Here is a 19,221-nt window from a genome sequence, read left to right as displayed (position 1 = left end):
CAGTTTATTTATTTCATAAAAACACACAAATAATTCTGTTGTTTTCTTTGATTTTTAGTTATTATGTTATGTTTTTATGTTATCGCGATATCTATCATGTCCAGTGCACGACTATTAATCAATATTGTAGACATATCGATATCTACAATGTTAACACGATATTGTGTCAACACTGTTTACATTGTTGGAGCCCTTATATATTGTTTACATCGTTGACATCGTTAACATCGCGATGTAGAAAATCGTGGAAATAAATTGTGTTTACATTGTTTACATCGAGATGTTTACAATGTAAAAACGATGTTGTATTAACATTGTTCACATTGTTTGAACCCTTATATATTGTTTACATCGTTGACATCGTTAACATCGCGAAGTAAACTATCTTAATACAATACAATAATACAATATACTTTATTTTAAAAACACTCAGTCACATTGACATGTGAAACAAGAGGTAAATTACAAAATACAATGACATACAATTAAATAAATAAATAAAACAACTTAGAAATGAAATACATGTATATACGATGTTGTGTTATCATCTTTTACATTGTTTGACTTTTATTTATTGTTTGCATCGTTGACATCGGTTACATCACGATATCTACCATGTTAACACGATTTTGTGTCAACATTGTTTACATTGTTTGAAATCTTATATAGAGTTTACTTCGTTCACATTGTTAATATCGCGATGTATACAATGTTAAAAAGATTTTGTGTTTACATTGCTATATAAGCAATGTTAACAAGTAAGAGCTAAAACGTCACATTTTTTTTGTTGCTGTTAAAAAATCCCATAAAAATGCAAACTGTATACATGTAATCTACAGACTTTATTGAATAATATTAATGAATGAAAACACTGTTTATGAATATTGTCAACATTACAATGTATACGAATTGAACAACGTAAATACAAAGGTATATACTTGGTACACATTATTAATACGAGGTTGACGATGTAAGCGAGATAAAAACGATATTGTCAACACAACGATGTAAACGATAATAACGATGGAAACAAAAAGTTATAAAGTCGACATACAACATAAACACGATTTTGACACGATATTGTTAATACTGCGTTGTATACGATGTGATCAATGTAAATAGAAAGGTATGGACTCTGTATACAATATAAACACAATGCTGGCACGATATTGTCAACACCACGATGTATACGATGTGAACGATGTAAACACAACGGTAAAGACTTTGTTCACAACATCTATACGATGTGAACAATGTAAACACAAAGGTACAGAAAATATAGATAGTACACAAAATATTAACACAATAACGACACTATGAAGTTTACATTGTGATTTTGACAATATCGAGAAAACATCGTGCACTGGACATACTTCGTTAATTTTTGAATATTGAGTGATCCAATAGTGCATCATTGATTTCTCATAAGCACACGAACAATATTGAGTTGATTTGAGTTTAAATATGGACTCAGTAATTACTAATGGTACTTCTGTTTGTGGTTTTGCTGCTTTTTGTTTATTTGCCTCCTGCTTTTTTTTTGTTTAGAAAAAGTTGGATTTACCGAAAATAAATCTTATCCTTTTTCTGAGAAATATAACAAAAGACTTTAAATTAAATCGTTGACATTAAAAATTCAACGCTGTATGAATATGATGTGAATACAGTGGGGCCGTTATCAATAAGAAATATACCTCACTCTCAAAACGACTAGACCATGTTAATAATTAAACTTGAAAAAAATGTGAATATAAATAATGCGAAAGAAATTATACAAAATTTCAACAGTGTTTCATTAAGTTGTGTTTGCTGGTATACAGGAGTTGCTGTTTTTCGCCTTTGCTTGAAGAGATTAATATTTTCTATAATAAAATAGTACGTGTAAGGAGAAATAAACCTAGAAGATTATGCAATGTTTTTATAACCAAAAAGCACCCCACCCCACTATCGAATTATCATCTGTTGTATAACAGGCAATGTTTTTCCTAATTCTTGTTTTTGACGAAACTTCATGAAACCGTTTTAAGTAGTGATATCTCTGGTCATGTGTGTTCTTGACCAATAAAATTCAAGTCCACTTTAGCTAGTTTATTATTAGTCGCTAGTATATTTGAATCTTTTTCCAAATCGTAAGTGTATTGCAACTCTTTTCCAATGGTGCTGTCTTCAAATGGAAGTCTGGACAATTCCTTTGTACAATAATGTATATTGCAGGTGTTTAACTGGTTCATCCAAAACATATTTATGGAAAAATGTTGCCAACAAAAATAATGGTCTTCTATTTGTCTTTTTTTCTATTTTTTTTATAAATTAGGTCTTTGGGATTTTCGGTTAAACTATTTTGCAATGTTTCATGCGGGGGCGTTTTATGGATGTTTTAACGGTATTATAAATGCTCATGTTTAGAGGTCGTACGGTGACATATAGTTGTTAAAAAGTATCAAAGGTACAAGGATTATAATTTAGAACACCAGACGCGCGTTTCGTCTACACAAAACTCATCAGTGACGCTTATATCAAATATTTATAAAGCCAAAAAAGTACGAAATTGAAGGGCATTTATATCCAAAATTCAAAAAAAGTTAAAATTCACATCATCTGGTGGGTAATTAGCAAACGGGTGTCAGACTTGGAGCAGGATCTGCTTAGTGTTCTGGAACACCTGAGATCAACTCAGTGTTTTGATCGGGATCATGTTGCTCAGTCCTAATTAAGCTTCTGTTTCTTATACTGTTGTTTGTCAAAAAGTTAAAATTCACATCATCTGGTGGGTTATTGGCAATGGGTGTCAGACGTGGAGCAGGATCTGCTTAGTGTTCTGGAACACCTGAGATCAACTCAGTGTTTTGATTTGAAATCATGTTGCTCAGTCTAATGCTTGTGTTTCTTATATTGTTGTTTGTCTTTTGGTCATTTATTTTGTCTTCTGAGTTTAAATGCCTTGCTGTTTGTAATGACTCTCCTTTGCAAACATATAACATTGTATATACCGAATATGCAGTGTCTACCTTTATTAAGAGTGCTAAGCGGACAATGATATACCCAAGGATCTCACGCGTATTACGAAATATTAATTTTCAACAATTATCATACGTACATGTAGTTAAAGTAGAAATTATTACTTGCAACTTGTTATACAGAATTTTCGTTTTTAATTCTTTTTTTAACAATCTAATTGATTCTTTATTGAACATATTGCTGTTTGACAATTAAACTTGGTGTACAGCAATTTTCGTTTTTAATTCTGTTTTGAGAAAAGTTATTTGTGTCAACACTTACAAAACTAGATCCCCCCCCCCAAAAAAAAAGCACCCCACCCTAGTTTTAAATTATCACCCCAGAACAGAAACTAGAAACATAACTCCTGTAGAAATCCATATTCAAAACGCGCCTACAACAAAAGTTAGACAAATACAACTGCAATTTCTTAATTTCCACCTGTCTATAACATGTATAATATTATTTCGGTATTTGCATCAGCAAAAGGAATCACACGTGACCACATGCATATATACATTTCTCTTGCCTTTTTTTAACCGAAGAGTCTTAAATGAGGGTATGGATTGTGTTTACAGAGAAGCTAATAATAAAAAAACAAAAATAATGGAGAATAATGTGAAAACAAATTAAACAAATAAATAACAATATTAAAGAAAAATGGGCAAACATAAAAAGGAATGAGAAAAATGTGAAATACATAAATAAAGACTTTTCCCTATCAGATCCTCTCATTATATTGATTAACTTTTAGTTTGTAAATTTTTCAAACCAGTAATCTGAAAACTTATTTCTAGTTTTGGCTGATTTGGCATGTTCTCTGGTTGCAATCTTTCTACCGTAAAGATGCGCCTTTTCTTTAAATGATATTAAGTTTAGATAATATTTTAATCTCAAACGTTCACAAAATTCAATTATACAATAGAAAAAATAGGGATTCGGAAACAAGAAACACTGATATAAATTCGTCTCCCTCTCTCTCTAAATAATATATTCCTGTAATAACATTGAGGGTACCAAATTTTCTGCACCAGATGCGCATTTCGACAATACATGTCTCTTTAGTGATGCTCGTGGCCAAAATATTTGAAATCCTTTGTCTTATGTAAAATCTATCTGTATTTTGTTATTTTGGAGTTCGTTGTTTGGTGTATAAATATGAACAGTAGTTGTACAAGCTTTAAGGACTAAAGACGGTTAAGAGCCGATTTTTCAGGACACCTTAAAGAATATCTGTTGTAAAATAGGGACCTTGATATCAAAGTGGTCTAAGTAGTTCTTCTACTGTAATCACTAGCCAGTCAACACTGACTTTGTGAGTTCGAACCCTGCTCGTGCAGGTGCACTCGACTCCAATCTTAATTGACTAGGATGGTCAGTTTTCCTATACTATAGAATAAAAAATGACCCTCACGAAATACCAAACAATGGCATTTAAAAATGTCGCGTCAACACCAACAATCAATTAATTAGTTAAACTGATGTTAAAGACTATTGGTTGTACCTGTATGTGTCTTTTATGTTTGGTTTTGCGTTTAGTGCAATCTTATAGTATTCATACACATTGCTGTACAAAAACTTACATATTATCCACAGATTTCTTCCTGAAATTCATTACCAGTCAGATATCAAATACAATTTGTATCAGATCCTGAAATTCTAAAATCACGTTAAGGATTCTTTATTTTTGAAAAGATGGAATGCGATGCATTTTTAGTAGCACTATGAAGCCTAGACATATGACGTTGGAGCAATTAAAACTGGGTTTAAGGTATAATTAAGAAGTAATTATCCTATTGATTTTGAATAAAGATTCGTGAAGAGATATCTTTAAGGATGGGAAGAATCTTCAAAGCATATCCCTCACGGAATTAATTTACTAAAATTATCATGGTTTATTAATCAAAACGTATTCCGAACAATTTCCTAAAAGTACACATACTTGAATGACAACTAGTATCATTATATCAAACGTACTAATTACTGATGACTTAATCATTTCTTTTACACAATCAAGTGTTTATGAAAATAAGAAAATCTGGAATGGAAGCAAATTAGACAAGTATCATACAGAGTCTTAATGGTGTGGTCGTTAACATTGATCTTAATATGAAACTGTACGGCCTTTAAAAATGGAGAAATACAAAAATCCGTTAAGTAAACCATAACAAGCCTAGACATACATTTTTTGTACTTTACTTTAAACTTGTAAAACCTAGAACAATGTCAAAGGATATATCACAATGTTTTTCTTAATATTGAGGAGCCTCGGCGGTTGAAAGGTTCTAAATTCATCATCTAGTGTATCATAAGACATTTCATAAAAATTAAATATGGAAAAACAGCTTTTTTTTGTGTTTCTGCTGTTCAGTCTTTTTTTCTTGACATCCAATGGCAAGTATTCTTTGTTTTTCAAGACAGAAACATGCTATCCTAATTTTTCATGTGTCCAGGAACACAGGTTGAATAATCTTCTGTCAATGGTCGGCTTCATTATATTTGCATATTCAGGATGCCAAAATAAAATAAAATTGAACGGTACAGGGACGAGATATACATCTTTGATATAAAAAAAGAGGATGTGGTATGATTGCCAATGAGACAGCTATCCACAAAAGACCAAAATGATACAAAAATTAACAACTATAGATCACCGTACGGCCTTCAACAATGAGCAAAGCCCATACCGCATTGTCAGCTATAAAAGGCCCCGATAAGACAATGTAAAACAATTCAAACGAGAAAACTAACGACCTCATTTATGTAAAGAAATTAACGAAAAACAAATATGTAACATATAAACAAACGACAACCACTGAATTTACAGGCTCCTGACTTGGGACAGGCACATACATAAATCATGTGGCGGGTTTAAACATGTTAGCGGGATCCATACCCAGTACAACATAAGAACGAACTATAAAAATCAGTTGAAAAGGTTTAACTCATCAGATGGGCAAAAAAACAAGTGAACGTGGTCATGTACGTATTTTTTAAATAATGTCAAAGAAAAAAACTAAACAGAGAGACTGAAACTTGTACAGAGAGTTTCCTCGATATGCTTTTTGTTCACAAATTAGGTCAAATGCTGATTGGATAACTTTGGATGTCCCTAGAGGGATAACTATAATGCCAAATAAAATTCATTTACGTCCATAACTAATACCATATGCTATATATTTTGGTTTGTCAGAACAAAATAGGATGATGCAATATCTTTTCCTAGGTGTTTGTTGGGGACGACATCAAAAGTTCAATGAAGGATAAAAAACTGAATTCATAAAGTTTTTTCTTTGCACCCCCCTACCCCCTTCTGAACTTAATTTTTGAAAAATTGATTGATCAATAAGAATATATCTATAGAATCTATGTCAATTAAACTTTAAATTTGACCCCCAACCCCCCAACTATTTGAGTTAATTTTTTTATCCTTTTTTAGCATTAAGGAAAGAGTTGTGCCAATGATTATGCATCAATTTAAATATCGAAGGAATTAGTCTCTTTTCATTTCAACTTTTGTCTCATTTAAATGTCAGATGATAAAGGGAAATTGAATGCTGCGACGGTAGAAAGTACAAATGATATACCTGCACTTTAAAAGATATGGCTAAGTATTGCATAATATTTACTTGTCTATTGATGAAGCCTACATGCATGTTGCCCTCTTTCGATCGTTGAGTGCTTCTCATTGGCGTGTACATGTACTTATAATTCCTTTGTATTTATGTTTAAATATTTTGTTTCTATAAGTCAATAAGATATCTCTACCAGCCGGATCAAACCACCGTAATTAAGCGTTTGCTGCCTATCTGCTAAGCAAGCGTCGAATAGGTTTCAGAGCCATGACTGTGTTCAGGTGTGGTTACAAGTCATCCAGGGGACTGTTTATTTTTTAACTTATGTTTGTTTTTATATTTCCAACAATAACCACATATACATGACATACATACAATATAATAATCAAAGGTAGCAGGATTATAATTTAGTACGTCAGACGCGCGTTTCGTCTACATAAGACTCATTAGTGACGCTCATGTCATCAAATTGAAATTGGAAATGGGGAATGTGTCAAAGAGACAATAACCCGACCATAGAAATATTTATAAAGCCATAACTAATATCATATGCTGTCAAAACGATGTCATTATTATAAATATATCTTAAATGGAAATATTTTACAATTTCTATTTTGAAAGTGTTTTTTTTGAAAATTAATAAATAAACAACACATAAGGATTATCCAGTTACATACCTATCTATATTTAAAATATTACACATTCGTGTCGAAAAGTATTTACAAAAAAGGCCTATATATATTTCTTCCGTAACAGCCCTCAACACAGATCAAGTACATAACTTGACAATAATATTTTCTTTAAAATAGATTATAATAAAAGAGTCATAAGCAATTATAACAAAAGATATCCAGGGGACTGCTATCTTATGAAATAGTCTGGGAAAAACCTAAAGCTCTTTGACAGTTCTTGGTCCTGATATGTATGTACTATATTTCACTGGACGATAGACCACATATCGTCTTTATAGATGTTAAAATCGTTGTGTAAGAGATTGTTATTTCAATCTATTTTATTACTCAAAGGTCGGCATGATTTTTATTTTACAATTTGTTTAGAGGTAATGCAATGCCATCAAATAAATCCCCTGGGGATTTTGTTTTAGTAACTTATCGCTAAACAATCTAATATTTCATCATTCGGCAATAATATAAATGTTATCTAGAGTCGAGAATATCATCTTTAAAACAATCCACTACGTTGTTGATAATTACAGGTAAATCTCATGTAACTTATCTTTGGTCTATGTCAGATAAAATCATCATAAGTCATGCCCTGGATTAAGTAAGGTATTTACAGACTATAAACCGAATAATATTTTGTTTCCTAAACTAAAGAAATAAATCACTTAAATGACCTGTAATTAAAAGGCGTAATTCAAGACATTAACATTTCTGATTGGGTTATAAGTACTAGTTGATGTAGTTTCTTTGAGACTGCGTGTTTAATTAAGACATTTTATTACAAATTCTCATATAGAATTTATACTTTGGTCCTGTTTCACATTTTTGCACTTGAAATAAACAGAATGCTTCAAGTCCAAAATATGTATTTATAGACAAATTTAAGCGTTAAGAAAAACATTAAAATATAATGTGTTCTAAAAATCCACAACAACATAGAAAAGAACTTCGGAACTTTGTTGTGCATGTAACTATAATAATTAAATTCAGGCTGGTTTTCAGATGTGAAAATAAGGTCCAAACAACAGTAATACCATGTTGCAGAATGTATTTTAGTTCTGCACACATTGTTTCAACCGTTAAATGATATCATCTGGATTCACAATAGCTGAGATTTTACAGTCGTTCCGAAGTCGCTGTTTCCAGTCTCACATTTTTTTTAGTTTGAATGCATAAACATTGTATTGTATGTGTTAATCAGTAGGATCATATATGACACTGATTTCAATGTTGAACAAATCTAACGATCCAATAATTTGTGTTAATATCCAGCGAAACCGGTATTTTCAATTTCCCCTTAGGTAATTATATATTTCTCTTCTAGACACTATAATGCAACACTGTGAAACACTCTAGGGGATGCTAAACTTGTCAACGTAGACTATCTAGTTTCACTTCGATTAATGCAATTCTTTGATTGTTTGATGTACATTTATACACTGCTTAAATTATCTTCACTTTTATATACAACTGTTTACAATATCATTAAATATTATATTAGATTATGAATTCTATTTTTCAATATCGCACTCGTATCAAGCTGAGACATCAAAACACTCGAGAGAGTGTTTGTTGGAGATTTTATTTGTCTTCGGGTTGATACATTGTATGCCGTGTGATATTGAATATAAGAAACAAACAAATAATACAAATAAGAAAAATTCCATGCTAAGCTTGGAACAGGCTATTGTCTGTTTATATGTGTATAAAGTATTTACAACAATAGCTGTTATCGATATACCAATGTATGACTGATTGGCAAAGTACTACATAAATGATAATTATAAAGTGGATTTTTTTGTCTACGGAGTCCTATTTTTGATCTACATTAATCAGGAATGCTTCCTCGGAAACAATTTTATCTATCAGTCGACAATTAATAAGCTGTTTAAAAATATTAACTCAGAAGAACCATAATTATTTGAATTTGATTACTGATACATTAGCGTGACATATTTAATTCTCTAAATTGAACAATCCTAATTTCCATGAACACGACACATGTTCTTAAATAACCTTTATCAGATGAACACAGGACAAATAGTTTAGCAAAACCAGGAATATCAAATCATTTTTGAAAGAGAATTTAAACCAATAGAGCCGAAATAACACGTCAAAATTCTCTAAAATTTTAAAATTACAAAAAAACATTCTTCTGCTGTTGTCAATTGCAAATTAATTAAATACCACTATATGTTTTTTATTTGAAACAAATATATATATAACAGAAGAAAGGACACCTCTGTTAGCTTTTTTTTAAGGAAATCTTGACACGTTTCGTAAGAAAAGGTGGAATTGCCTGAATAATTTAAAGGCTAGTGAATATTTTGGTTTGTCTGATTTAGGAAGGAATACCATTGTTTAGTTGTGTTTCCTTTTTTTTTATCAATAATAACAACAACTGGCAAATTACATGAATTATTAAACCATAGAAAAAGAACGACAACTCAGACACGCAAAATCTGTCTTTATGTTAGTTTACATCTGTCCATAGTCATCATAATAATTTGTTGACTACATTTATATCAGATATTCAAAATGTTTAATCACATAAATTTATATTAAAGTCACTAAATTGTCAACTTACAAATAATGAATACCGCTTCATCATTGTTCATTTACAAAATGTAGCTACCTTTATCAGATATTCTTGTTATAAAGTTTCAAAAGTTTGTAGAGACAACAATGTATCAAGCGTTTGATGAAATTATTTTATTTTGAACAGATTCTATTGAAAATGTGTTCTTCAATTGTCGAAATCTAGCTAAAAGTTTAGTGTTTAGAGTTTCAATTTGATGTAACCACGACATGAAAATAATATTTGTGTTTCCTTTTCATTTGGAAACATATTTCTTAGAGCATAAGGTTACCTTTGGTGGATATTTTCTTTTTTAATATAGTTTAAAAAAATAGTTATCGATTTAAAAACCAGTTTGATTTATGTTTACGTCTCCCAGTGTTGTTGGTTAAATGTGATTTCACAAACCTAGTACGTGTGGCACTTGAATAACCCGATAAAGGTATGTAGATGATGTAACTCTTATCAACAATTCTTTTTTAATGTTTTGGATTAGGTCGTCAGAGATTTGTCTTTTATATATGGAAAATGAATGACGAAAACAAAGTAAGGTTAATTTGGCGAAATGGTTTCATCGAAACAACAAGACGAATGTGTACCCGTATTTATTATTGTAAATCAATCCTTTGGATTATTCTGATAACAAGTAGTTTTAGAATGATATCTGAAATTTCTGAAAGTACAACGGTATTTCATTTTCTCGGTGTTCACTTGTACATGCATTTTAGCATACAGATTTAACATGCTTTTCATATCACACACCATATAGTGATCGGGAACTATATGTAAGGGAAAGGGCAATAACTAGAAGTAATATCTTTTGTTCAAGTATATAATGTGTTTCCTGTTTATCTCCAGTAGGTCAACCAAACAACAGTGTTACTGGAAACAACCTTGATTGTAATGCTTATTGAAGGACAATTAACACATTTTGAGTTATGCTGTTAAGGTTTGCATGATCTATAAAATTATATTCATTTTTTTTTATTGTAAATGAAAACGTACACAAACTTTACAGTACTTTCAGGATCTTCAAAATACACGAAAGTCAGCTACAGCTTAAAATTTTTGGACATCTAAGTAAATAGATAAAAGATAATAAAAAAAGAAGATGTAGTATGTTTGTCAATGGGACAACTGTGCACAAGAGACCAAACTGACACAGACATTAACAACTATAGGTCACCGCACGGCCGTCAACAATGAGCAAAACCCATACCACATAGTCATCTTTAAAAGGCCTCTTTAAGACAACGTAAAACAATTCAAACGAGAAAAGTAATGGCCTTATTTATATAAATAAATGAACAAAAAACAAATATGTAACACATAAACAAACGACAACCACTGAATAACAGGCTCCTGAATAGCCCATAATATTAACCGTAAACTATCAGTTTGCTTCAAGTTTGCATTTGTATATTCAAGTTAAATAAAGATTATTTTTCTTTTTACTACAATACATGTTACACTGAGGGCTCTCTCAATATCCAGCAATTAACATAAAAAATAAATATAAAAACAAACAACAACAGAGTTGGTATGAATGTATGTAATAAATAAACTGACATGTAAAATACGACGAATTCCTGGTGATAACGGCTATCCAAGAAGATTTCCAATATCTGCTGCCCTAAAATTAATAAAGAAATATTTGAGAAAATAATCAGTTGACAAATGTATATATGAAATAATGTTTATTTCAAATGTGAGGGACTTTTCGCAAAGAAGTAACTGTTGACACATTACCAATGGGACGTTTGAACCAATTAATACATTAGTTGCCATTTTTTGTTTATTTTTGTTACCAGGCGATCAGTTTTCACATTTAAATAGATGCCAACTTTTAGCGTTTTTTGTGAAACCTTGTCTCATTTGCAATTTTACAAATCCTACTGATTTCTATAAATAATAATCTATTTATTGACGCGTTAATATGTGCACGTGTCTTCTTCAAATATCAACCGATGGATCAAATAAAGCATTATGTACACACAAATGAATTCGGCACTAAACGAACTATACTTATAGACGGAGAGGACTTTTCGCAATTTTGAAAACATTAAATATGTGCTGATAACTCGATAGTTGAATTAAAATCTAAAAAAAACAGAAAAAAAAGACAACATGTTTTTGCAGTTACTAAAAAGCACATTGTTAAAGTAGTTGCATTAAAATTGACTTGTTTGCCATAATACTTACACCATTTCACAAATGTAGGTAGTTGGTACTATACAAGGACCATCTGTCCAAGAATAATTGAAGCCTATAACTGGATCAACTCTCATAGCTACACAGTTCTCGTTTCCCCCTCTGTTGTTTGGCTGGGTAGGTCCCCAGTTAAAGTAAGTTGCCTGCTTTCCGTTAGCTACCCAGTGAAACGTCCCTTCAGTTACAAGGTCATTTAATCCTATGTACATTCCAATGGAATCTGTGAAAACAAACAAAATGGTTTTGAACACTAATCAAACATAGGTTGATGCTTTAAAACAAAACTTGTTTTTTATTATGCATGTAATTAAAAAACATCAGCCAAGTTTGACCTTAAAAATAGTTGCTATATATATATATATATATTCAGGTTAAGCAAGATAGAGAACAAAAGTTGCGTTCATTATCCATAAAAAAAATCGTATATCTACGCATTCTTACTTATTTTGATCATTAAATCTGTAAGAAACTGTTGTGTTTTTGCATCATCAACGGTAGCTAATGATGCTGATCTACCATACTGGCGCCCGATCACTTCACATAGTTTCTGGAAAAAAGATAGAAAAGTATTACTTTCAAGTTTAAAAACAAACATTTATTCATCATGGGGATATGATAGTATATATCAAATGAGAATTTGAACATATTTTCAGTTATTTCTCTCCCTTAAAAAAACAGCATAATTCCGACATGTTTAAAAGAGGGACGAAAGATATCAAAGGGACAGTCAAACTCATAAATCTAAAACAAACTGACAACGCCATGGCTAAAAATGAAAAAGACAAGACAAACAATATTACACATAAACGTTTAAAACAAACGGCCATTACCATGATATAAATTTGAAAACAAATATGCTACATTTAGAAAAAATACTTCCTCTACTAATATTATGTTGATGATCTTATTCTAAAACTGTATGCTGTTACTTATTAATAAGCTTTCTATTAATATTTTTTTTTTATATCATATACAAGATCACGTGATGTGAAATGAGATGCAACCGAAGTTTACTTAGAGGAAAATCAATTCGGAAAGTCCATAATCACATGTCAAAATCAAATAACAAAACGCATCAAAAACGAATGGACAAGTACTGTCATATTCCTGACTTCGTACAGGCTTTTTCAAATGTAGAAAATGGTGGATTAAACCTGGTTCTATAGCGCTAACCCTCTCACTTTAATGACAGTCTCATCAAGTAATCGACTTCTGTTATGCATACATTATCCGTCATTTGAATGCACACTCATTCAGAATCAAGAATAAGACATACTCAATACAGTGTTCGATACACGAGGAGTAATTCTTAAAGAAAGTAAACAACCGTTATTATAATAAGAACACACAAGTTTATAATCAATTACTTTCGAAACTCTCCCTATGCCCATATATTTGTACTCACCAGTGAATCGGCAAATGTCTCGTTGTCACGGCTTAGAAAGAAACACTTGTCTTTATAATGAGTCCAACTATTAGGACATGCACAAAATACTAAAATAAAAATAGTAAAAATAAGAAAATAATACGCATGTATCCTTTTATATAGTATATATATACATGTTGAGTACTGTCTAATATTTGCAAACACATGTTATCAAGAGAGTTGTCACGTTGAAGGAAGGCAGGTAAAATCAAAAGTCAATGAAGAAAAATGTATAGTACAATTTGTGTGATTGAATCTATTCGACGCTCAGTGTATTTGCAACACAATGAACCCTTGTTTCAAAGAGATTTCAATATTTGATAATCAGAACAACCTATAAATAAAAGCAAAAGTTGTATACCACTGTTCAAAACTCATAAAACAAAATCGGGTTAACGCACTAAAACCGAGGGAAACGCAACAAATAGAAGAGGAGAAGAGAACAACGACACAACACTAAAATGTAACACACACAGAAACAGACCAAGCATCAGAAAAAATCCCACGAGAATAACAAATATAACACCTAAACCAAATACACGAATTACAGTTACACGTCTTATCACAATGTGAATTTACACTAAAAAATAAGAGAAAACAAACGACGCAATGTTAAAATGTAACACACACAGAAACTAACAATGATATAACAATGGTCATATTCCTGACTAAATGGTGGGTTGAACTTGGTTTTGTGGCATGCCAAACCTTGCACTTTAATGGCAATGTTAAATATAACATTGAAATGAGAACATAATATTAAAGGACTACAATACAAATAAAAAGGAGAACGTATTAGACAAAGAAACACACGATTAATAGATAACATAAAACATCATGTTTACAATTCAATACGCCAAAAACGCGCCTCGTCCACACAAGACTCACCAGTGACGCACAGATACAAAGGATCGAAAGTGAAAAAAGTACAAATATGTACAGCACTGAAGATCAAAAGTTGAAAAAGGTTGTGTCAAATACGGCTATGTTTTATGCTGGGGATAAGAACATCCTTATTATTTAGAATAAACGAGGTGTTCTTTCTTCAACTAAATTATATCATAATTATATAATCACGTGATTAATATTGCTTTTCGGCCCGGTCCAATATTTTCAATACGGACTGACAATGAATCCTAAATTACATGTAAACATATATTGTGCATGTAATTTCAGGAATCTTTGCCAGTCCGTATTGAAAATATTGGCCCTATATTCACATTTGATGTATGTAATACAGCATTAAGAACAAGTCTGTATTGAAAAACATTGGATTATTTAATAAAAGTAATATGAACTGGGTGTTTCTGTATTGGCACTGTTATACCCTACGGGTCTCGAGGCCAATACTGCAAACATTTAATCTATACTAGTGCCAATACAGAAACATCCAGTTAATATCACTAAATTATTCATGCTATGGTCATTCATTTTTGCTTTTAGGGTGTTAAAACTTTGACAGTTTGTACGCACATATGAAGCCTATAATAACTAAAAATACCAACGCCTTTTCACAGTAAACTAACAGCAATTATTTCATATCGGTTAAGAATAAGCTTATCTTATAGGATAAAAAGGGGACACATGACATTCTTTATTCTTCAGGAATAAATTCCTTTGGTCAGTAACAGAAGAAAACGGACCGGAAAACCGGTCCATATATCACGATGATGACCAGTTTTTCAATAACTATTATGTAAATACATGTTTTATTTTGCATCAGACATTGATAAAAATAATAAACTCATCACAGTAGAAGGCGATTAACTTTCAAAGCCAAAAACGCGTACAATAGAGTGAACAGGTCAATGAAAGAAAAACTTTGAAATATTGTTTTCATGATCCTAAAAAAAATTGTAATTATAAGTACTGAATGCTTCTTTTAGTGATTTTATAGGGTTGTAAAAGCGTTGAACGTGGATATATTTTTAAAACATAGCGCTTCATACTAAATGTACTTCAGTTTACGCTTTTACACCCTAAAATATTTACACAAAGAAGTTTTAAATCTTAAAAAAGTGTGACTTACCAACCGTGGCAACAATTGCCAGAACACAAAGTTTCATCAAAACAAGAGACATTTTGATATATCAAGCAGGAGTTTAGCTACTGCATGTTGCATTTCTAGAGGCGATATTTATATTCGTTTATTATCTATGTCTGATAGTTCGTGATGTCAAAAAATTACGGCCAAACTGAAATGTGGGTGCAAAATTCGGAAAAGAAACAATGTCAGGGTTTCCTAAATTATTAATGATGCATATAGAACTTGTAAGACTGGTATTCATACAGACCATTTTGATAAAAAGTTCAAATTTCAGAACAAGATTATTTGGAATATAATTTGGAACATTTATCAGGATAAGGATAGAAGCCATAGTTCGAGATGTCCTATGTGAATTATTGAAATGTGAATAAGAATATTTATCAGTACATGTTTAACACGTTTAACATGTTAAACCCCGCCTCATTATTTATGTATATGCCTGTCCCAAGTCAGGAACCTGTAATTCAGTGGTTGTCGTTTTGTGTATTTGTTACATATTTGTTTTTCGTTCATTTTTATTTTACATAAATAAGGCCGTTAGTTTTCTCGTTTGAATTGTTTTACATTGTCTTATCGGGGCCTTTATAGCCGACTATGCGGTATGGGCTTTGCTCATTGTTGAAAGCCGTACGGTGACCTAGAGTTGTTAATGTTTGTGTCATTTTGGTCTTGTGTGGATAGTTGTCTCATTGGCAATCATACCACATCTTCTTTTTTATATGACATGATTGTTAGAATGTAAATCGGAATGTCCATTATGAGTGCCTCTGATTACACTCTTCTTCCGTACACATTTGTAAACCTGATACATTCGATGCCTTTGTAGCACAAGTAGAAAAATGTTTTCAATTGAAACCTAAGTATGTGCAAACGAAACATATTTTCTAAATAGGATTTAACCCGTGCTAATTAATTCAGTTTAGTTGAACACAGTGGTCAAAAATGGAAAACAACACGTTAAATAGTTGCATGCGTCCGAAGCGCTTTTCTGGATTTACCTTTACCGGGAACGCTCAAAGCCAAACATATGAAATTCGAAGATGTATAAGTATTGAATCCATTGAAGATATTTGGTATGATCCATTGTCTCAGGAGAATTGCCCTACAAAACTATTTGATTAACATTGTGAGTTACATATGAGAATATACGTCATGCAATTTATGCTTTTTTAGAAAATGAAATAAAAATAATGTGTAACTTGTGGACTTGTTACTAATTTCCTTTATATATATTGTACTGTAAGAGTTACATGTATTTCCCTTGGTGTGACAGTGAAGAGCAATTTAATTAACAGTGTAGTTATGAGAGTTGATCCAGTTATACGCTTTAATTATTCTTGGACAGATGGTCCTTATACAGTTCCAGTCACGTATATTTGTGAAATGGTAGCCTTTTAAATGAACAAAACCACTGCCGCATAACAATGAATAAAAATCACTGAAATTGCAAATCTAAAATATTTTAAACGTGAAAAATGACGACCTCGTAAACAAAAATGAATACAATATAAAAATATTATACAAAAGGCAACTAATTAATGAACTGCTAGCATGCTACTTCATTCAAAATCCCCATCGTTAATATGCTACTTCTTTTACGAAAAATCCCAAACAAATGAAATGAATATTATGTTTTATAATTACACAAGTAATTATTTTTTGAATATTTCTTCATTCATTTTTTTGGCAGCAGATATTATAAGCCTTCTAAAATAGCTGCAATTGTCAGGAATTGTTTTACATTTTACATGTCATTTTATTTATTATATTTATACAGACAAATAAATTAAATTCTGTTGTTTTCTTTGATATTTAGTTTTTATGTAAAGTTTTTATGTTATCGCGATATCTATCATGTCCAGTGAACGATGATTAATCAATATTGTAGACATCGCGATATCTACAATGTTAAAACGATATTGTGCCAACACTGTTTACATTGTTTGAACTCTTATATATTGTTGACATAGTTGACTTCGTTAACATCGCAATGTAAACAATGGAATAATATCAATGAATAAACCACTGTCTTATGAATATTGTTAACATCACAATGTAAACGATTTGAACAACGTAAACACAAAGGCAAAGACTTGGTACACATTATTAATACGATGTTGACTAAGTAAACGAGATAAAAACGATTTTGTCAACACAACGATGTAAACGATGAAACCAGAAAGTCTAAAAGTCGAAATACAACATAAACACGATTTTGACACGAGATTGTTAACACTGCGATGTATACGATGTGATCGACGTAAGCAGAAAGGTATGGACTCTGTATACAATATAAACACGATGCTGACACGATATGTCAACATCACGATGTATACGATGTGAAAAATGTAAACACAACGGTAAAGACTTGGTTTACAATATATATACAATGTTGATGAGGTAAAAACGATATTGTCAACATCATGGTGCATATGAAGTCAACGATGTAAACAGAAAGTAATAGAGTCGATATACAACATATACACGATATTGACTGGTCATTGTTAACATCATGAGTATACGATGTGATCGATGCAAACACAAAAGTATAAAGACATAGTATAATGATAATGTTAACACAATAACGACACTATGAAGTTTACATTGCGATATTGACAATATTGACAAAACATCGTGCACTGGACATACTTCGTTGATTTATGAATATTGAGGGATCCAATAGTGCATCATTGATTTCTAATAAGCACACAAACAATATTGAGTCAATTTGAGTCTAAATATGGACTCAGTAATTACTAATGGTTCTTCTATTTGTGGTTTTGTTGCTTTTTGTTTATATGCCTCCGGCTGTTTTTTTTGTTAAGAAAAAGTAAGATTTACTTAAAATAAATCTCATTCTTTTTCTGAGAAATGTAGCATTACAAATTCAACTCTGTATAGAGATTATGTGAATACAGTAGGGAAGTTATCAATTAGAAATATTCCTCATTCTCAAAACGACTTGATCATGTTAATAATTGAACTTAAAATGTGAATATAGATAAAGCGAAATAAATTATACAAAATTTCATATGAAACAGTGTTTCAGTAGGTTGTGTTTCCTGATATACAGGAGTTGCTGGGTTTCGCCTTTGCTTCAAGAGATTGATATTTTCTATAATAAGTATGTACGTGTAAGGAGAATAAATGATTATGCAATGTTTTTATAATTAAAAAGCACCCCACCCCACTATCAAATTATCACCCGTTGTATAGCAGGCAATGTTTTTCCTAATTCTCGTCTTTGACGAGACTTCATGAAACCGTATTAAATAGTGATAGCTCTGATCATATGTGTTCTTGAGCAGCAACATTCAAGTTCACTTTAGCTAGTTTATTACTAGTCGCTAATACATTTGAACCTTTTTCCAAATCGTAAGTGTATTGAAACTCTTTTCAAGTGGTGCTGTCTTCAAATGGAAGTCTGGACAATTCCTTTGTACAAAAATGTATATTGCAGGTGTTTAACTGGTTTATCAGAAACATATTTTGGGATTAATCTTGACAACAAAAATAATAGTCTTCTATCGGTCTTTTTCTTTCTTTTCTTCTTTATTGTTTTGTTATAAATTAGGTTGTTGGGATTTTCGTTTGAACTGTCTGAGAATGTTTCATGTGTGAGCGTTTTATGGTTGATTTAACGGTACTAATAAATGAATACTCATTTTAAAAGGTCGTACGGTGACATTTAATTGTTTAATTCA

At 31.3% G+C, this 19,221-nt stretch overlaps 1 protein-coding gene across 1 annotated transcript; it reads right to left on the bottom strand.

Moving 5' to 3' along the window:
- Nucleotides 1–11,435: 11,435 nt before the first annotated feature.
- On the bottom strand, nucleotides 11,436–15,551 carry LOC134726278 (perlucin-like protein). The gene is made up of 5 exons (XM_063590678.1): nucleotides 15,500–15,551; nucleotides 13,450–13,538; nucleotides 12,486–12,591; nucleotides 12,036–12,264; nucleotides 11,436–11,466 (listed from the first exon to the last, which is right to left on the bottom strand). Exons 1-5 carry the CDS (start codon nucleotides 15,549–15,551, stop codon nucleotides 11,436–11,438), a joined length of 507 nt encoding a protein of 168 aa, XP_063446748.1.
- Between the last annotated feature and the right edge of the window lie 3,670 nt (nucleotides 15,552–19,221).

This window comes from Mytilus trossulus, chromosome 7 (genome assembly GCF_036588685.1).
Source record: "Mytilus trossulus isolate FHL-02 chromosome 7, PNRI_Mtr1.1.1.hap1, whole genome shotgun sequence".
Classification (NCBI taxonomy): domain Eukaryota; kingdom Metazoa; phylum Mollusca; class Bivalvia; order Mytilida; family Mytilidae; genus Mytilus; species Mytilus trossulus.
This window is presented reverse-complemented; position numbering and strand designations above follow the sequence as displayed.